Here is a 19,366-nt window from a genome sequence, read left to right on the forward strand (position 1 = left end):
TGCATCATCAGGTAAAAAGTAGTCTGAAGACCAAAGAGAGTGGAAAGAGACAATGCGACCTGCGACAATAGCCCATGGAAGGAGTGAAGACAGCCAAACAGAATGACCGAATCGGCCAAATTGGAGTCGCGGTACACGTCCCCCGCACGTGCAGGCTTGACCGTTGATTTTCTTAGCTTCTTTGGCATCTCAACTTCCGCCCTTGTTTACATCCAGACTTCGCGTTTACGTTCAAACTATGTCATGGCGTCTCTATTCACCAAACGTCTGACCTGCTTTTACTGTGGGCGGCGGTCTGCCTCTCAGTGGCCTGTTCGCAATTTCCGATGTGAACATTGCGAGGCCGACAACTTTCTCGACGAGGTCAGTTCCGTGTCTAGCCTCCAAAATTGCTCGATACATACTAAACACTACTTCTTGATGCACGCAGAAAGGAGAAATCACCGATCCACCAGCTGCTGTCACCAACGCCGAAGGTGACGTGCCTGGCGCATCAAGCCAACACTCCGAAGCCGCCGACCTGAAAGAGTCCCCGTTATTTTGCTCCAAGTGTACTCGCAACCAACACCTATTCACGAGCTCATTGGCGTCATATTTCCCTCCATCCGATGATCCGACAGATGCCGAGTACGAACGTGGATATGCAGACTTTCGCAAACGCCTCGAGGACCGTTATCCCCAGATCTGCGAGTCCTGTGAACCTCGCGTGAAAAATCGGATTCGAAGAGCCGGTTATGAAGCCAAATCAGATCATCTCAGACGCATGATGGACCAGAGTCGTGCGAATCGCGAAGCACGACAGGTTAGGAACCGGAGCTGGAGGAGCTTGCTTCTTTATGCCGGTGCGCTTGCGCACTGGGCCAGTATTTCTGGTCAAGTTGCATGGGATTTGGTCAGTGCAATGACACTTTATCAGAAACCGGAGAACCTCGATGGATCATCGGTTTATTCCGAACTGCCCATGGCTCCCACCTTCTCAAGCTGCACCAAGCAAACCTTGTCTATGTGGCGTATTCCAAGCGAATGTGTGATTGACCTAGCACCAGCTGCAGGTCTAGCATTGATCGCAGGTGCTCTTTCGCTTTGGTGGAATCCCAAGTTGCGCCTCAAAATAGATGGGATGCCTGGCAAGTTCAAGGGCCTTGCAGAATATTATCAAGCCCAATTGATTGTTCTAGTGGCTCGGTGCGCTTTCTGGGCAGTTCTCAAGGACCCTTCGGCTAGCGGCTTGAATCCTAGCATGTCTCCGGCCTTGCATGGTCTAATGATAGCTTTCACTTTACTGGTAAGTGCCTTCGCAGCTACATTTCTTCGTCTTGCGCTAATTGAGTAGTCACTCTCATACTCTCGATACGTCGTGCAATATTCTAGTCGTCCACTTGTCAATTGGTCCGACAATAGCTGGGAAAATCAACTCCAAGGTGCCAAATCGTCTTCTGAAACGCCTGAGTCACCAGTTGTCTCGCCCCAGGCCACCAATCTGAATGCCTTCCGTACGAACGGTGGAGGCAGTCAGCGTTTCCCAATTGAAAAGCTAGCCTCAGCTCCGGCACCAGTAGAGGAGTCGCGAGAAATCGTCCCCGTTGTGGAGAAAGACAGCATGGATTGGACCCCTTCTACCACGCACAATCTCCGTCCAACTATTCAACAGCGGAGCAAGCCATCTGTCCTCAATAGCCCACATCCCTTCCACGGGCAGGTTCCAGCGGCCCCGATGGCTCCCTCATGGAAGCTTCGCGTTCAGCCGTCAACAAAGCCTATTGAGCAAGTGGTTCAGCCTAACCCGTTCCACCGCAGCCCTTCGCAAACACAAGCTCCAGGCCGACAACCGCCTGCTGACACCGAACCAGTTTTCAAGCCACCCAAATTTTTCGCTCCAGGGGATTTTGACACTTCCACTGGATTGGAAACACTGTTTGACAGAGCCTTCAATTTTCAACCCGAGGATCCCAGACCTGGTTGGTCTGAAGACGGCCAAAAGAATTCTATCAGTCGCATCCAGACACCGAATCATTTGTTCTATGGATATCTGCGACTTGTCTTGTTAGTCGGGTTCATCAGTGCTTGGACCTTCTCTCAAAACCGCCAGGTGTTCATTCCCGGAAACTACGTGGAGATCGCTGCTTTGGGAGCTGCGAGTCTTGTTGCCGGATTCGCTCTGATCAGTATGGTCAAGAGACCTCTTGCGCAGTGGAACGGCATGGAAATACTGATTTCCATCACCGAACTGGTTGCGGCCGTCCATATGGGTGCCCATCTGCCGACTGCTTCGTTTGACCGAGACTACTTTGATCGCTACGGCAAGCTTCTCTTGATGTTCATGGCCATACAGGAGGCTATGCGCGTAGGCTCCTTCTACACGGCTGCCATGATGGAAAGTCGAAACCCACCATCAGAACCAGCATTGTCACAGTCAGGGACGCCGCAACTGAACCAGCAAGGTGCTATCGAATGGCCCTCCAACAGATCACCACCCGTATCCCCCCCCGGAATCTCGAGTCAGCAGTCCCCCCTTGCCTATGCATCGATCGTTCGAGTCGCAGACCTCTGCGCCTCCACTTTCCTTTTGCACAACCGAACCAAGCTCTAGCTTCTCATCGGCACTACCCTCTGTGTCAAACTCTAGCTTCTCATCAGCACTACCCTCTGTCTCAAACTTTGGGCTTTCTTCATCTCAGACTGTCCCTTCTTTCTCTGCCGCTCAGACTCCAAAACGAAACCCCCATAGCTTCACCATGGAGTCTTTGAAGATGAGCGACCCTCCATCTGATTATGATCAAGATTCAGACAGCGAGACTGTCGCTACCGCCACTACCAGTGGTACCAACATGACCAACCGCAACATTCGGTATGGCTACAACCCCAGCCTCGGTCACAGCTCCATGTTCTCGCCCCGACGCAATGGACTAGGCTCAGGAATAGGAGGGTTGAGCTTGGATGATAACCCAACTCCCCGCCGCATGACTCGCAGCCAGACCCAGCACGGGGTACTTGGTCGGGCCCAGCCCAACTACATTCGGTAAAATTGCTCTATTCATCTTGATCATTCCTTTCCTGCATCTTTCATTGTTGTTTTTGTCTCGCTTCGGCTTTGTTTTTCTCCTCATATTCTGACACAGCACTGGCTTCTTTCCACTTTCCTTTCATCTCTGGTCATCAGCCTCGACCCGAGCGGGTTCCGTCATTTCATAGCGCAGGCGAACTTTTACACGGTCATGTCTTGATAGACCGAGTGGTCTCTTCATAAGACCGCTGCACATATCTTTCTCGGAGTTACTTTGATGACACTTATGAAATAATGATGACCAATGTGAATACAATTCAGAGAATCAAATTGATTAAAATCTTCTCAGACTATTCCTGACTTAGTCCTCTCTCACTTGCGAAGTAATCAAGTCACTCTCATGACATGCGCATGTGCCGCTTTGTCTAGATCATCTACAGCAGGAGCCTGTTCCGGATCGGCAGTCTTACTATCGAAGAGCTGAGTGACGCCAAAGAGTTCATCCATCTTCTCAAGAGACATGCCTGTGAAAAAAAGAGTCAGTAAGAACAAACCCACACCATCAAGCCAACAAGATCCAAACCAACCTTTAGTCTCAGGAATGAAGAACCAAACAAAGACACACATAGAGAAACAGAAGCAAGCAAAGATAATATAAGTCCTAAAATGCAAACCGTCAAAGTCAGCAAAAAAAGCCACTCAACCCAATCAAAAGACCCAAACTCACCCGTAACCATTATCCCCAACAGTAGCCAACATATTAGGCACAGCCCTAGCAACGACAAAATTAAACAACCACTGCGTAGCAGCGCCAAAAGCAACATTGAGCGAACGCAACCTCGCCGTCGGAATCTCCGAAACATAAATCCAGCAAACAGGCCCCCAGCCAAACTGGAAGAACGCCGCAAACAGGAAAATGCACACGAGAGCCACGTAGCCGGCTGGAATGACCGGTGCGCCTTCGACTGGCGGTGCGATGCGAACGTACAGTCCGATGTAGAGCATTGCTAGGCCCTGCGCGATGGAAGTCCAGAGGAGCGAGCGCCGACGGCCGAGGGAGTCTGCTACGAAGATTAGGAAGACGCCGCAGCTGATCATTTTGACGATGCCGTAGACGCCCGTTGCGAAGAGGTTTGTTGCGTTTCCTGTGACGCCGAGCTGGGGAGGTTGTTAGATTATATACGATCGTGGATTGGGGTGGAGGGTAGATGATAGAGGGTAGATGGGTATGCTCACGTTCTTGACTGTCGAGGTTGTTAGTTGGACTGTTCAATTTGTGAAGGATAACAATTGAGGGAGGGGGGAAGAAACTTACAGATCTGAGGCGCATAGTAGTTGATAGCGTTAGTTCCAGTCATCTGCTGACAGACCATCAGAATAATAGAAATGATAGCCCGCTTCCTGTTCCCAGGAATGAGCCACATCTCCTTCATGAGATCCCAGAAGCCAGAACCACCCACAAGAGCGCGTTCCTGCTCGAGCTGGGTGGCAATGGCTTGGAACTCTTCTTCCAGGTAGGGGTGGCCCGAAGGTAAGTTGCGCACTTTGCAGAGTGTTGCGCGTGCTTCTTCCCACCTGTCTTGTCTGGCCAGCCAGCGGGGGGACTCATTGCAAAGGGACATACCCAGCAGGAGGAGAACTGCTGGGAGACCTTGCATTGCCAGTGGGACGAGGTACATTGCCGGTCCGGTTATGTGGAGGAGGGAGCCGTAGTTGATCCAGAATGCGAGCATGATGCCCATTGTGATAAACAGCTGGTAGAGACCTGTTAGACCGCCGCGGATTGCTCGGGGCGCGTTCTCGGCGACGTAGAGGGGGTTGATCATTGATGCGGCGCCGACTCCGAAGCCGGTGATTAGTCTGGTTTGGCGTGTTAGTGGTGTTCTCTGTATGGGGAGTCATTGGGTTGCTGGGGGTTCTCACCGGCCGATATACATGGCCTCGAGGTGGCCGCTGGCTGCGCACTGCATGACAATTCCGAGGATGGATACTATCGCTGCACCCATGAGTGATTTTCTTCGGCCGAACTTATCGGCCATCCAGGAGGCGCCTAGGGCGCCGAAGAAACATCCTGCTTGGAGGGTTGAGACGATGTTGGCTGATAGGTTTGCCTGGGCGACTTTGGAGGTATTCTCCAGTCCGTATGTTCTGCAATAGATATGATAAGAAGACTGAATGTGAAATGAAGTCGGAATCCTTACTTTTTAAATCCTGGCATAGTAAGAACACCGCCAATGATACCAGAGTCCATGCCGAAGAGCATTCCTCCACAGCAGGCCTTCTCAAATTATCAGCATTGCACCAGCATCAAGGAATTGCACACCAACCGAACAAGCCAGCAGGAAAACCCTCCATCCGTAGATCTCCTTCGGATCCTCTTTCATTGCCTCATTATGAACAACCTTCTTTAGAAGCCACGACATGGTGAAGAGCAAACACGATCAAGTCGGTATGGAATAGAAGAACAACCAACTGAGGACGATTACCAGGATACTACCGACAACTAAATACACGATGCTGTCGGCAACTGAAGTAGATATAGGAACTATCAGGAAGAGAAAAGAGACGATGTCAGGGTGTCACGTCAAGCCCCAAATCTTGGCCAACCACCGAGCGGCCTATGAGACGAGAACGAAGGCGCTAAACAAGGCGAGCAGGCAAGGAAGAAAACATCCACGAATCCGAGCACAGCATGGGACGGGTTGCATGTTGCCCGCTCACATGTTCTCAAGTGTAACTGGGGTAAGGTCCAAGACATCCCTGAACATTCCCCAGCTCTGGGCTGGGGAAAGGCGGAGAAAAGGTGGGGGTAAGGTTTTAAGGTATGAGCTGAGTTGTTAAGGCTAATAGGAGATGTTTAGCCGAGGCGAATTAGACATGGTTACATAGCAATAATGTAGTAACGGAAAACAACAGAAATTATGTTACAGAGAACAAAAGTCGACGTGGAGTTGGGGAATTTTGCGGGGAATCCCCAGATTAGGGCTAACTCGAACCAATGCGGAAATACGACTACGAGCTCACGTTAGGTTCTATCAAACCACACTATTCACCAGGGTCTGACCTCTCAACCACTCTCCATTCGCCTCTTCAGCCACCCAGGGATCATCGGCTTCTGCTCCCAAGCCGCTTTCCAATCCCGCCCATGATCGGGTACAGCACAGATTGCCGACACAAACCAACAGGCCTGGCCAGGGACCATGTCCGCCGCAAGCGATGGCAAAAGCGTGCGCCCATGAATAATATTCGAATTTGGATCTGCCAGCACTATCCGACCCGCGCGACCAAGATTCGAGTATAACTCAACAATACCGACAGCCCCGGCCGAAGAGACGACCAAACTACTCCGATCATCATGCATGGTCCCTTCCAAGCCGCTTTCAACCAGAGGACCCAGAATCCGCCCAGTATCACTGCGACATCCGTAAATGGCAAAGGCTCCCTCGGAAGTCTGCAATGCCCGACCGGTGCGCACGCGATGAGCGCGCAGATGCCAATTCTCATTCTCGGCCGTCGGCGGAATGAGAATCGTTTCGATTTCGACATCCGGCCATGGGTTCCAGCTAGATATCAGGACTGGTGAGCCATTCGCCTCCGGTTCCTCGAAGCGTGCGTCCAGTGCTAGCCTTCTTGTCTGCCAGATATCGCCACCGTCATCGGATAGGGCGAGCATGCTGTCTGGTGCGTGTTGCTCGAGCTGATAACCCCCCGTTGGAACAGAGTATCCAAATGCAGAACTATATGCGAACTTGCCGTACTTGGCCTGTGTTGCTTTGAGAGGGTAGTGACATGCCTGGCCAGACGATAGTAGGAAAGAGTGTCCGCCACGGCGGATTGCAATGTGTTTGGGATACTTGAGGGCTACCACTTCGGGTAGAGAGGAGCTGGGGTATGGCTCTTCTTTCGCCGACCAGAACGGGTGGGTTTCTGGTAATGCTAACGGGATGAATGATAGACAGCACCAGTATGGCGATCCTGGAGAGTTATAGTTCTCTGTCAGGTACATGTTGGCATATGAGTATCCGAGACTGAGAGTGCCGTCATTGTTGAAGATGTCCTCTTGTGTCGACCACCATCTGAAATGACGGAGCAGGATCCCTCTCACAACTCCCCAGGTCAATGGTGCCGGAAGCTCGACATCTGCGAAACCTAGTGCCCCCCAGAACCCGACCATGGCGAAGCGGTATGTCATTGAGCGGCCGAAGGGGATGGAACTGCCTATTAGATAGGAGATTGGATGAGTATCTGCTAGCACATCGGGCAAGAGATCAGGGAACATACCATTGGGATCAAAATAGTAAACGAAATCCTTCGCAAACTCCCTTGCCCGTTGACGATAGCGCTCCGCACGCTCAGGATCAAAGTCCCCAGCTAGCTTCGAGTAAAGCAGCTGCAGGAACTGAATAGCAAATGAGCCCGAGTAATAATCCATCTGGTGATGACTCTTGGGTCCATCATTACTCCACCCTCCACCAACATGGAAAGAATCAAGATGGTCCATATCAGCCTCAATCTGAGAAAGAGAGTATTCAGCACCATTCTTCCTCAATCCCAAGTTCGCAAAGACTCGAAACCACAACCTAGACAATACACCGACATCGTCAGCCACGCCCTCCTACCAATCCCCCAATAAAAACACAGAAAAGTAGAAGAAGAACAAACCAATTAGTATTCGGCATCTCCCTCGCATTAATACCACCCAACCAATCCCCAACACACCTCCTCTGATGCAGCGTCAAAGGCGCCCAAAAAGAATCAGGTGCAACAGCAAGCGCAAACCCAATAGGACACATCTCCACCATGCGCTGATCCAAATCCTCAATAACACCCCAGAACTCCGGACTCTCCGGGTCCGTCCCGTTAATCAGACCCTGTCGCCAGCGCGCTGCGTCCGGGTAATCGGATTCGCAGCCGCCTGCGAGCAGCGATGCCAGGCCCCATAGTGGGCGTGCGTAGCCTTCTATCTGGGCGCCGCCTTCGTCGAAGCGAGTGGTTGATGTGCCGACTTTGATGCGGGTGTTTCCTTCTGTGAAGAGGGGGAGGAGGGGGTTCAGGATTGCCTGGCAGGCGGATTGGAGGTCTGGTTTTGTCAAGAAGGGGTTTTTGGAGAAGGGTTGAGGCGGGGTGTGGGCGTTAGCTTTGATTGACATTTTGCTTGTTATCGAGGCAGAACTGGGATTGAAATGGGGCTTTGTGTTAAGTGGTGGGTTTGCTGTGCTTGGGACTATATAGAGACTTGGAGCGGGCAAGTCTCCGATTGTGGAGGCATATATGCTCCATGGTCGAGAATGTTGGTTCTGGTCGGGCTACTCGCAAGGAACGCCGATTCAGCCAATTTGCAGGTTGATCTGCAGGTGCATGAGTATCTTGAGGGGGAAGAATGCATTTAGCCGGGGGTAACGCGGGGAGATCAGCATCTTGGGGTTGTTGGACTGGCGATCTTATAAGTGGGAAATTATACTCCACCAATTAAGAGAAATGACTTGGCACTTGGTATAGAACATGAAGGGTAATGTACACGGGGATATCTACACAATAATTAACCACCTAATAGTCCACCCAGGAAGCGGGATAGCTCTGTCACCAGGGCCTCATCTTGCCCTGTCTCACCAAGACCCTCTTGAAGGATCTCAGACCACCGCGTCAGAGTGATTTCGTGCAAGTTTTGCCCATCCAGTAACTTGTGGATGCGACTGGCTTGGTCAGATGCGGTGAGCTCGTCAGCTGAGGTGGAAATGTGGCTTTCGATGACTGCACCGTGTTTCACACGAAGAAATGCGCGGGTCTAGACGAGGGTCAGATTTGAATCAAAGACTTGTTTTGTTAACTTACAGCTGAAGGCAGTGAGGGTGGCAATGAAGGCCGTTCACGAGGGTCCTCCTCGATGGGGTATGTCGAGAACGTAAACTGTGGCGTTTGGATATACTTCCAATCCAACGACTATTCCAATGTCAACAGCCGACTTTCCCAGTAATTCTCAAAAGTACTCACCCGCAATTCAGCAATTCCCTTCCCAATATCAGGTTCCTGTTCACCCTGCAATTCGCCGACGGTACCCGCAACCCAGCCATCCCCAGCAAAAATCTCCGGGTCATTGGCATGAGCACGCTGCGCGCGTCGTACAGCGTCAGGGTGAACCTCGTACAAGCGAGCAAACTCCTCAATCACACTCTGAATAACTCCTTGCATGGAAAAGAACGAATCGGCAAACCCAGCCGAAACATTTCCCACAGGGGACCGGACACTTTCGACACCCTTGGCCTGTATATAATCGCGCGCAGACGAGCGGAGATACCGGCCGAGGTCATGAATGTTCGGGGAGTCAAGCAGGCAAGTACCATGATGGAGAGCCCGGTGTCGAGTCAGCTTGAAGGCTGATCCAGAGACCTTACGGGCCAAGGGCTCATTGGGGTCATTCTCCATGGCCTCCGGCCGGGCCATGACAATGTCGTGTCGCTCGTTGACACGGGTATTGATGGCGCCGACGCGATGGAGTGCGCGAACCATCATCTCCGCATGTTTATCGCGAGTGAAGGATGTCCGCGGAGATATGACGCTGTAGTTTAGATTTCCGGCGTCATGGAACACGGCCCCACCGCCCGAGCGTCTCCGTACGAAGACTGCAGCTTCTTCGTCTCCAGTCGTGCCGTTCCAGCGGTCATTGTGAAGGGCGCGGAGATCTGTCTCTAACCATGGGTTTTGATTGCGTCCGATGACTACACAGGGTCGATTGGCGTAGAGGAATAGGATACTTGATTCTGCCGGGGCATTCTGGAGGAGGAAGTGTTCAATGGAGAGATTCACGTAAGGGTCAGTCGATAGTGATTGGTAGATCTGGTGTAAAGACGACGGACGACGGACGAGCTCGGCGAATTGGTCAGGCACCGAGTGATTATGGCGAACCCAGGCATACCTGGCATACCTGGCATGTTGAAGGCCGCCCAACCGTGAGCGCAGAAACATGTCGGTGGATGAGTGTTTATCACCCGAGGCGCCAGGCCGATAGTCGGTTGCGCTAGTCCCGGATCGGAAAGATGAGTCGAATTGCGTTGGCTTTTTTTTGGGATCGACATTCAACTCTTCTCTTGCTCGACTCCTTTTCCCCCTTTCACATCTACTGACTATACTGTCTCCTTGTAATCCTCTTTCACATTGACAACTAATTCATCATGTCGACGTGGGGTGAACATTTCCGTGTCACTACGTATGACTCCCCACTCCCCTGACCATGCGATTCTTTCCGAATACAACAGTAGCTAATGCTCCCCCCTTTAGTTATGGCGAGTCTCACTGCCGCTCTGTCGGCTGTATTGTCGACGGATGCCCTCCTGGCATGGAACTCACCGAAGCCGACATCCAGCCCCAGATGACCCGCCGTCGTCCCGGTCAGAGCGCCCTCACTACCCCGCGGGACGAGAAGGACCGAGTCGAGATTCAGTCAGGCACGGAGTTTGGTGTCACTTTGGGCACACCAATTGGCATGATGGTTCGCAATGAGGACCAGCGCCCCAAGGACTACGGTGGCAGCACAATGGACATGTTCCCCCGCCCCAGCCATGCCGACTTCACCTACCTCGAGAAGTACGGTGTCAAGGCCAGCAGCGGTGGTGGTCGCAGCAGTGCCCGTGAGACCATTGGTATGACAAATTCCCACCCTATGCATATCTCCGGTCTATTAACACCAATGCTTAGGTCGTGTCGCCGCCGGAGCCATTGCCGAAAAGTACCTCAGCCTGTCGCATAACGTCGAAATCGTCGCTTTCGTCACCTCCGTTGGCAACGAGCACCTCTTCCCTCCTACCCCCGAACACCCCTCCGCCTCCACCAACCCCGAGTTCCTCGAGATGATCGAGACCATTGATCGCAAGACCGTGGATTCGTTCGCTCCCATTCGCTGCCCGAACGAAGCCGCCGCCGCGCGCATGACCAAGGTCATTGAGAAGTACCGTGACAACCATGACAGCATCGGTGGAACAGTAACCTGTGTGATCCGCAATGTCCCCATCGGTCTCGGTGAGCCCGCATTCGACAAGCTGGAAGCCAAGCTCGCCCACGCCATGCTCAGCATCCCCGCCACCAAGGGCTTCGAGATCGGCTCCGGCTTCGGCGGCTGTGAAGTCCCCGGCTCCATTCACAACGACCCCTTCGTCGTGTCACAGGCCTCCGCCGGCGCCCCCAAGCTGACCACCAAGACCAACAACTCTGGCGGTATCCAGGGTGGTATCTCCAACGGTGCCAACATCTACTTCCGCGTTGCGTTCAAGCCCGCCGCTACCATCGGCCAGGCTCAGACTACCGCCACCTACGACCTGGAAGAGGGTACCCTCGAGGCCAAGGGTCGCCACGACCCCTGTGTCACCCCCCGTGCCGTCCCCATCGTCGAGGCCATGTCTTCCCTCGTTATTATCGATGCCCTCATGGCCCAGTACGCCCGCGAGAGCGCAAAGAACCTGCTCCCCCGGCTTCCTACTACCCTCCCCACCAAGCCCGCCACCGACCCTAAGTCTACCCCGTCCGTTTAAGCGGAAATAAAAAGGAAGCATTATATAAAGGAAAAATTATAACAACGTCATAGGGGGATCCCTGTCTCATATGATGTACAGTATGGAGCTACGAAGTTTGATAAATACATTTTTTTCGGCATTGGAGAATTGCAGAACAAGTTCACGTACAAAAGCGAAATTCGAACATCTTCTAACATTTTCCTGGACTAGATAAAGTATCACGTAGTATACTCGTGCGTCAATATTCCATCGACACTATCGAGAGGCGTTCATTTGTGCGCCCCACCATAGATCTGTAGTGGAGACATCTCTTACCCTTTAAGTCGCAAGTCTAAACAAAGGGCAGACTTTTCAGCCCAACAAACTTTATCTCAGCTGCACTACATCGAGTTTTCACCTCACTAATCGAAGAAAGCCATATGGATACTAGTACCATAGAAATGTTGGGAGGCGACTATATCCAAAGAGGATACGATTGTCTGGGTGTGGTTTCACACGGCGACGTCATTTTACATGCAGGACATCCATGTCACACACTGTGTGCTGAAGAAGTACTGTACATGTACATGACCAAAACAAGAGAGAGAGAAAAACAAGAGTCAATTCGAACTCGCTCAGCTAATAGATAATCTAAAGCGCCAGGGACATGGATTCATCAGTCGTTCATAGTCAGAACGCAACATCAAAACACGCTGTGGATATCAAAAACGACAGGAAACAGCAACTTCCCTCCCAAAATGCGCGACAAGGGTCCAAGTGAGGGCGGAATCGCAATGCTGCTCTGTCCACCGAAGATCGTCAGAGCATGAACATGGACCTGCACATGACTCGATCGAATTCCTGATGAGACAACAGAGCGTGGTGGACGTTTCTCTGGTATCACCATAGATACCAAAGCATCATATCATCGTCATCATCATCTTGGTTTTCATCCTCATCACCATCACCGTAATCATCATTCAAAAGTGTATGCAAAAGTACAAGCCAAGAAGTAGAAAAAGGGGAAAAGAAAAAAGGAACCAGAAACACACCAAAACTAAGTGCTAACCCTCCGACTTCCAGTCGCCCGATTAATCGAGCGCTCGGAGATAGTGTCCATATCTCCCGCAGTAGCATTAACAACGCGCAACTTTTCCCGAGGGACAGTGTAGGTCGTCTGCACGCGCCTACCCTCAGCAGCACCCTCGACGTCCCAATCATGCACATCAGCCTCATCATCGACGAAAGCGTCCTCGTTGCCCAAATACCCCGGTGCACCGAGGAAGGGATCCTGGCGAGTCGAGCGAGAGGTGTTGAAGAGATCGTCTGAAACGCGTTTGTGGGCGTTCCAGTCTCTGGCGCCTTGTTTGCGGCGGAAGAGTTCGGCCGAGGCGCTGACTGCTCGGCGAGGAGTGCCTGGACTTGAGGAGCCCGGGATTGGGGATAGTTGGCCGGAGCCGATGACTGTGCTGCGGCGGTCGATTCCTGATGCTAGCGGGGCTGATTCGTGGGAGTCTCGCTGGGATGGTGGGCCGCCTCGGGTCATGGTTAGGGCTCGGCGCATGGTTTGCATGACCCATTCTGAGGCTCTGGGTCTGGAATCGCGGCGGAGTTTTGAGGGGGATGATGATTCGAAGGGGTTGTTTGGGTCGAGAGCGTCAAAGAGGAGGGAGTCGTTTTCTGCTTGGCGTTGCGACATGGTTGTCTGTGCTGTGGAGTATGATTCTGTCGAAACCGACTTCTCGGATGGAGCGGTGTTGTCGGGGTCGCTGTGGGTTGATGCTGCAACGAGGTTCTCGAGTGACTGACGGCCGCTGCTTGCCCAGCTTACAGGTCTGTCAACAACCATAGCTCGTGCAGTTGAGACTCTGCCTACTGGTTGAGAAGAGGCGAAAGAGAAGGCCGAGGCATCGGATAGGCTAGTTTGCGTCCGTTCACTCTTGGTGGGAGACTCAGGGTCAATGAATCCAATATCCTTTCGTCGGCTGTAGAATGGACCCAGGCCAACCCCAAAGATGGTGCTTCGAGGGGTTGCATAGGGAGTATCTGAGAATGGGTCTTCGGAATCCGGCTCTGCACTCTTTGCAGCTCCAGTTCCAGGGGGAATGGTAGCCATCAAATGTTCTCTGAAGATAGCCTCGTCCTCCTCGCGCTCATCAATAGGATGGATCTCGCTGGTAGCATCGCTACGTCGGAAATCACTGTGTCCAGACATACGATAGGACCACGGTCTTGTATTTGCGGGCAGAGGAGCTCGGTTGTTCTTGAGTGGGCTGTGAGGATCCATAAGTAACCCAGTCCTCTCTGCCATAATTTCGCCTTGGTCGTTCCAATTTGGTTGTGCAGTTGAATTGCGGTTTTCGGACCAAGGATAGGCAGAAGAATCCCTTTTCTGGCTCATTCCAGAGCTTCGGATACTGCTGGCTTGGTTAGGGTCGTCTCGACCCCAGAAATGAGCTCGTTCTGCCCCAAGAGCCAACTCGCGAAGCTGCGAGTCTCGCTTTCCACGTACACGTCGCTTCCGATGGTAGTTCCATGCGCATAGCACCAAGGCTAGAGCAGCCGGACATCCTATACCCAGACCGACTCCAAGACCAGCTTTCTGGCCCTTGGAAAGATTCGCACTGTGACTTGACGACGATGTGGAGGAATTGGTGGCTGGGTTGCTATAAGACGTAACCCAACTGTTCGATGTCGTGTTATAGAGATAGAATTGTGAATTTGCGGTCGACACTGCCCGTTTCGCTGATTGTTTCGGAATGGTATACCCCCCAGAAATCATCATCACATCACCCGGGAGCATAGCGGCTCCATGTCCAAAGATGCCAGCACCCTCGGTGATACCTGATCCTTCAGAAGACGGTGTTGTCCAAATCCACTCCGTAACACCGCCGAACCCTTCCTTGATTTCCAGAACTGCAAATTGCGGATCAGCAGGGACAGTCGTATCGCCCACCCAACCACCAACCACAAAGACTTTCTTTCCATCTTCAGAGAGAGTCGCCGTATGGCCAGATCGAGGCTCCACAGAGACCGTGTCTCGAACCGCCAGTTCAGTCTTAGGTGAGTTGTCCGAGGTTGAAACAAAGCTCCAACTCTTCTGCGGCAGCGAGAAAATAGCAAGCGTCGACATGTTGAGAAACGCATGTCGGGTATGGCCACCAACAAAAAGGAAGTCCTGCTGTTTCTCGCTTGCGTCAGCAGAATAGGTAGCTTGAAGCGGTACAACAGCCATGCCCGCTTCTGCGACAGGTGGTGCGCGCTTTCCCGTGGTCTCCGCGGTGTACTTGTTGCTGTAGAAGGGACTCGGGCCTAAAGCCACCATCGACTGAGAGTAGTTTGCTGCCAATACCCAGGTCTGGTCTGTACTGTTTGCGAATGGACACATTCCTCCAAAGGCGTACATAGCGGTTTCATTTTGCTGGCCGGATGACGAGTATGAGAACCCCGCGGCGAGATAGTTTGGAGCGGTTTGAGCGTCGTTTGTTTGCACCGTCAACTTATCCCATGTGCCATTGCCGATCGAGCTGTTGAGATTTGGGTGGAACTGCCATAGTGCTGGGCTGTCGGATGTCTCGTGACAGTTCCCGGCATAGACGGTTATGGACCCTGCATCATTGACGGCGGGGACAAATGTTGCGTTCTGCACTGTATCGTGGAATGGCACACTGCTCAGCAGAGTATGATAGGACAGGTCGTCTGCATTGATACTGGTGGACAGGTTCAAGGACAGTAATTCGGTTTCGCCAGTGGAGCTGGGTCGGAGGATATACGCGAGGGAATCGTTTTGCGGGGAGAGGAATACAGACGATGGAATGTACGTGGCAATGGAGGGACTGAAGAGGGCGAACAGCGCACCTAGCGCAAGTGGATAGCTCGTCGAGCTCTCCATGACGCCGTCGTTTGCGATCTGAGACACTCAGAGATAGGGATACATGCCAGGATCGGCGAGCATGGCGTGCCACGCGATTGACACAGAAGGAGCAGATATGAGCAGATGTCTATTCCAAATGATCGGAGAATTAAAGACTTCACGCTTGAAGGAGAAAGAAAGTGAAGACAAGTGTTTGCATCCTGCCCGTGCTATAGTAAACAACTGCCGATCCGGGCCTCGCCATTACAGTGTTTATTGCTGAACCAATCACTACAAGTGCCAGTGATTGCCTACTTTATTCGATTGCGCTAAACAAAGAAAGAGGAAGCCTAATGTATTGCCGAGAGCTCGATCGCAGGATCAACAGCGGGTTGCCCGGCAACGAGTCAAGCCTATGACGCTTGGCGGGTGAGCATTGCGTGTTGCCAATGTTTTAATATGTTCATATCCTGTTTACTTGTCTTGGATTCACTCACTTGTTGGCTAGTGGCCGTTGATTTGCACAATCTAGTGCGGGTATCCGATTTGTTTCACTGTGTTCTGTTTCTGAATATCTTCACTTTGATCCCTATATAAGTTACTAACTCTACCTCCCTTACCTCCATTGTCCCGTCTTTTCGAAGATCATTCGCAGTGGAACCTGTACATATCATGAACCATGGACGTTTACGCCCCTCAATAAGTTGGCCAGACAACCAAACCAAGACTCTCCCACCACTATATTTTTCATTGCGCATAGACGCTTGAATGGCTAGACCGACGCCATCTGATAACTAATTGCGTGAGGTTACATGAGAGATCCTGCTTGACTTTGCTAAAGCCGACCAAATTCATTTTAGCATGAGTGTCATGGCTGGGAATACCGTGATTACTATACTGTATACCCGGAATCCTCTAAATCCAAAAGGCCACTTCTGCTGTCAACAGCTGTCACTAGCTCTCCTCTTTTGAGAGTCCTTTCTAGCTCTTATAGGGGACGCGGTCTGTTTGAAACTAGAACAGTATTGACCTAAAGGCGAAAATATCTATGTAGATGCTGGTTTTAACACTAGGATAGAAGCCATAAGTTATCGCTCATAATAGCTCATAATAAACTAAGGGGGCTTCACGGTCGGATCTGGAGCCAACGAAGCCAAAAACTTTGATGTGTATAGCATTATCTACGATGGTTTTGTTACATCTAACTTCTTTATAGATGATCTCCTGACTATGAATATACGGGAGAGCTTTGATAGCTTCTATAGTCCACTAAAGCCTCATAGCCTAAGAAATAGCAGACTTACCGAAACTCCGGAGTATGCCGCGAAGACATTTCCATGTTCTAGTACAAGGCCTTTCTCAGTGACTTTATAATACGCAATGCGTTATAATGTGTAAGTCGTTTTTAAGAGTGATTTTGAATATCGTAAGCGTCGTTCGAATTTCCCTGTATAGGACCCTCGGGCACAGATTTTGATGACATTAATGCAGCCAACGGCATAGATTATCGAGACTGTACCAGCCACAGCTAACAAATTGGCTCGATTCCAGCTGGAAAAGGAATCCTTTTGTAAGACAAATTGCCTTTATCTCGAGAGGGAATGTTCCAAGAGGGGGGAGGGGAAAGGTGAGAGAGGTGGTAAGAATACACACACCTATCCAAAGATAAAGGACCATCTACCGAGGTAACAAAATAAAAAATAGAATGTGAGAGGGAATTCGAATCAAGAAGAAATCCTTTACATTTAAATATATGCCTAGTTGGTAGTTGGTAGAGCTTTCATCGATCAGATACGCTTTCATTTGCCAAAAGGTTTATTATCCTGTTGAATCGTCCAAGAATACCAGACAGGCATATGCATCATAGCCATGCCCGATCCAAGAAACGAACTCCGTCATTAAGGCGATGCAATTTGTCTTTCCTCTCTCGTGCTCTACTATGATGTGGTCTCTGAAATTGAGATGGCTACCAACAGTCCTATCCTTGCATTTGAGTATCCAATAGCAGGACATCAAGATTCAAGATAGCAAGTTAGACCCGAGGTACGATATAGCGATAGAATTATAAACGGAATGATCAGGAGAGCATGGATTTGGGTTGATTCCTAATTTGGACGGCTTATACAGTAGACTAGGCAAGTTGATAGACTTCACTGCAAGGTCCCCTATTAGGAGTCAAACAAAGAGACAAGGAGAATGTTCCAGCATTCCGGACCAATCACTCTCATTTCTCCGATTCAGCGTTCAACAATCAACGACTCGAGGGATCCAAAGCCACCATTCCGAATGACCAATCGCTTCAAAAGAATACCTTCAGCTCCTAGCCCATGTGCCGGGTTGCCATTGCCACTTTTACTCGTATATCTCTTGAGTTTTCGAGGTACCTGAGTATGCATGTCAGATCCGGCGCTTACCCCTAATCGTCCTGGCGCATTACTGTCAACTATGCAATATGCCTAGTTGTGTCCGTGAGCTGATGCACCAGCACGGCACAGTGTCTTAGCTGCATAGAGAAAACTTTTTCAACCTGACTACCTGCCTTTATGGGTCCATCCAGTATACACTAGTCGGCTCTCGGAAAGAGCCACCGAACAAGCAGTACAAGACAAAGAAAAAAGCAATTTGTAAAGAAAAACCTTATCGCCTTCACAGCCACTCGACTGCCTGTAGTAATGTTAGACGAAATCGATGACAGGCAACTTTAGCCCTGCACAGTATTGTAAGAAGGAGCAGCAGTTCTTCCCAACACGGATCTACCGTACAGGTAAATTGGCATCGCAGAGAATCGCCACAGGACTTGGACAACAATCACATGTGGACAGCCAACCCCTGCATGCGCATAAATGCCTCGACTAGACTAGTAGATCGTGAGATTCACAAACAAAACAATCCACCAGCACGGGACAGAGTAAGTATACCACATCCCAAATCTCCCCTTCTCGACATCATCCCATCCCACTCTATTCTACACAATCCCGCCCCCTCGAGTCAAGCATCTCAGCACGGGGCTTGCACACAAGCACCGTGCACCTGCACCCAGGGCATTTGAAACCGAACTCGACGTTAACACAGAGTAATAAGGAACTAGGGCATGGCACACGCCCAACGAACCGGGGCGGGATGACAGTCAACGCCCTAAAAGAAAAAACTCGCCGCTTGTGTCACGCCGCAGGATCAACACGGGCATTTCCCTCGAAGAGTATGGGTGCAGATCGGGATTTGTATTAGCGTGGGAATGGGAAGTGAATGGCGTCTCTGTGTACGGAGAACTGCACTGTAGTTTGGGGCTAAGGCCACACGGTTCTCTCGTGTGCTTTGATCTCTTGCTCTTGCGCAGGAGGCGCTCGGGTGAGGGTGCATGCGTCTTGACTGTATACGGATACATGGAATGCATTGATTGGAAATGCGATTAATAGAGTTGTTATTGATGAGTTGGGGCCAACCACGAGAGTTGTTTCTCTTTTGTTTCTTTTGTTTGCTTGGATTGGTCTTGGGTCTTGGGTCTTAGGGGGTTTTCTGGGGTGTGTATATCGGATGGAGGGCCGAACTTCCACTGCGGGGAGGATCTGTGAGTTCTGTTAGACTGTTACAGAGTTACTCCGACATTCTAACTAGTATCGCGCTAGTTGGGCCTCTGATAATCCCCGCAAGTGTACGGAGTAGAGATGTCTACTGTATACTCCTGGGATATCACACTAATTTACCCCCCGATTCCCCCAATTGCCCCAACTTGGCCAATCAACTGCCTGATTCGGAGAGAAAGCGCCAAGTGCTTGGAACACTAGGCCTGAAACGGAATGGTGGCTAATTAGGGGCCAGACCCGACATGACGTAGTGGACCGTGCACGGGTGCTTCCAGACACCTTTCCTTTTCTATACTTTCTCGACCAAGTTGTCTGAAAGGTGGAATACGATGAGAGTCCAACTTGGTTGTGGTTAAGTACGTGGACTAGATATGATATCTAAATGCTGTGCCACGGCTCCTACATACCGACTCACCCCTGGCTCGCCTGCCATGCCCAAGGC

The 19,366-nt window shown here is 51.1% G+C and overlaps 6 protein-coding genes across 6 annotated transcripts; 2 read left to right on the forward strand and 4 right to left on the reverse strand.

Annotated features, from left to right (window-relative positions):
- Positions 1-102: 102 nt before the first annotated feature.
- On the forward strand, positions 103-3,023 carry N7511_009817 (uncharacterized protein; the record flags this gene model as incomplete). Its single annotated transcript, XM_057132194.1, is given in 4 exon segments — positions 103-363; positions 431-1,285; positions 1,334-2,530; positions 2,544-3,023. The coding sequence occupies 4 exon segments, from the start codon at positions 103-105 to the stop codon at positions 3,021-3,023; spliced, it is 2,793 nt and encodes a 930-aa protein (XP_056980182.1).
- A 368-nt stretch (positions 3,024-3,391) lies between these two features.
- N7511_009818 (sugar porter family MFS transporter) lies at positions 3,392-5,427 on the reverse strand (the record flags this gene model as incomplete). The annotated part of the gene is made up of 8 exons (XM_057132195.1): positions 3,392-3,528; positions 3,592-3,665; positions 3,732-4,162; positions 4,241-4,248; positions 4,320-4,864; positions 4,928-5,152; positions 5,206-5,282; positions 5,332-5,427. The coding sequence occupies 8 exons, from the start codon at positions 5,425-5,427 to the stop codon at positions 3,392-3,394; spliced, it is 1,593 nt and encodes a 530-aa protein (XP_056980183.1).
- Positions 5,428-6,071: 644 nt separating this feature from the next.
- Positions 6,072-8,154, reverse strand: N7511_009819 (glycoside hydrolase family 154 protein; the record flags this gene model as incomplete). The annotated part of the gene is made up of 3 exons (XM_057132196.1): positions 6,072-7,222; positions 7,286-7,584; positions 7,667-8,154. 3 exons carry the CDS (start codon positions 8,152-8,154, stop codon positions 6,072-6,074), a joined length of 1,938 nt encoding a protein of 645 aa, XP_056980184.1.
- Positions 8,155-8,543: 389 nt separating this feature from the next.
- Positions 8,544-9,967, reverse strand: N7511_009820 (putative lipoate--protein ligase; the record flags this gene model as incomplete). Its single annotated transcript, XM_057132197.1, has 3 exons — positions 8,544-8,789; positions 8,837-8,944; positions 8,996-9,967. The coding sequence occupies 3 exons, from the start codon at positions 9,965-9,967 to the stop codon at positions 8,544-8,546; spliced, it is 1,326 nt and encodes a 441-aa protein (XP_056980185.1).
- A 206-nt stretch (positions 9,968-10,173) lies between these two features.
- Positions 10,174-11,526, forward strand: N7511_009821 (bifunctional chorismate synthase/riboflavin reductase [NAD(P)H] ARO2; the record flags this gene model as incomplete). Its single annotated transcript, XM_057132198.1, has 3 exons — positions 10,174-10,208; positions 10,280-10,641; positions 10,697-11,526. 3 exons carry the CDS (start codon positions 10,174-10,176, stop codon positions 11,524-11,526), a joined length of 1,227 nt encoding a protein of 408 aa, XP_056980186.1.
- A 1,018-nt stretch (positions 11,527-12,544) lies between these two features.
- N7511_009822 (uncharacterized protein) lies at positions 12,545-15,379 on the reverse strand (the record flags this gene model as incomplete). Its single annotated transcript, XM_057132199.1, has 1 exon — positions 12,545-15,379. The coding sequence occupies one exon, from the start codon at positions 15,377-15,379 to the stop codon at positions 12,545-12,547; it is 2,835 nt and encodes a 944-aa protein (XP_056980187.1).
- Between the last annotated feature and the right edge of the window lie 3,987 nt (positions 15,380-19,366).

This window comes from Penicillium nucicola (assembly GCF_028828085.1).
Source record: "Penicillium nucicola strain IBT 29836 chromosome Unknown utg000010l, whole genome shotgun sequence".
In the NCBI taxonomy this organism is placed as follows: Eukaryota; Fungi; Ascomycota; class Eurotiomycetes; order Eurotiales; family Aspergillaceae; genus Penicillium; species Penicillium nucicola.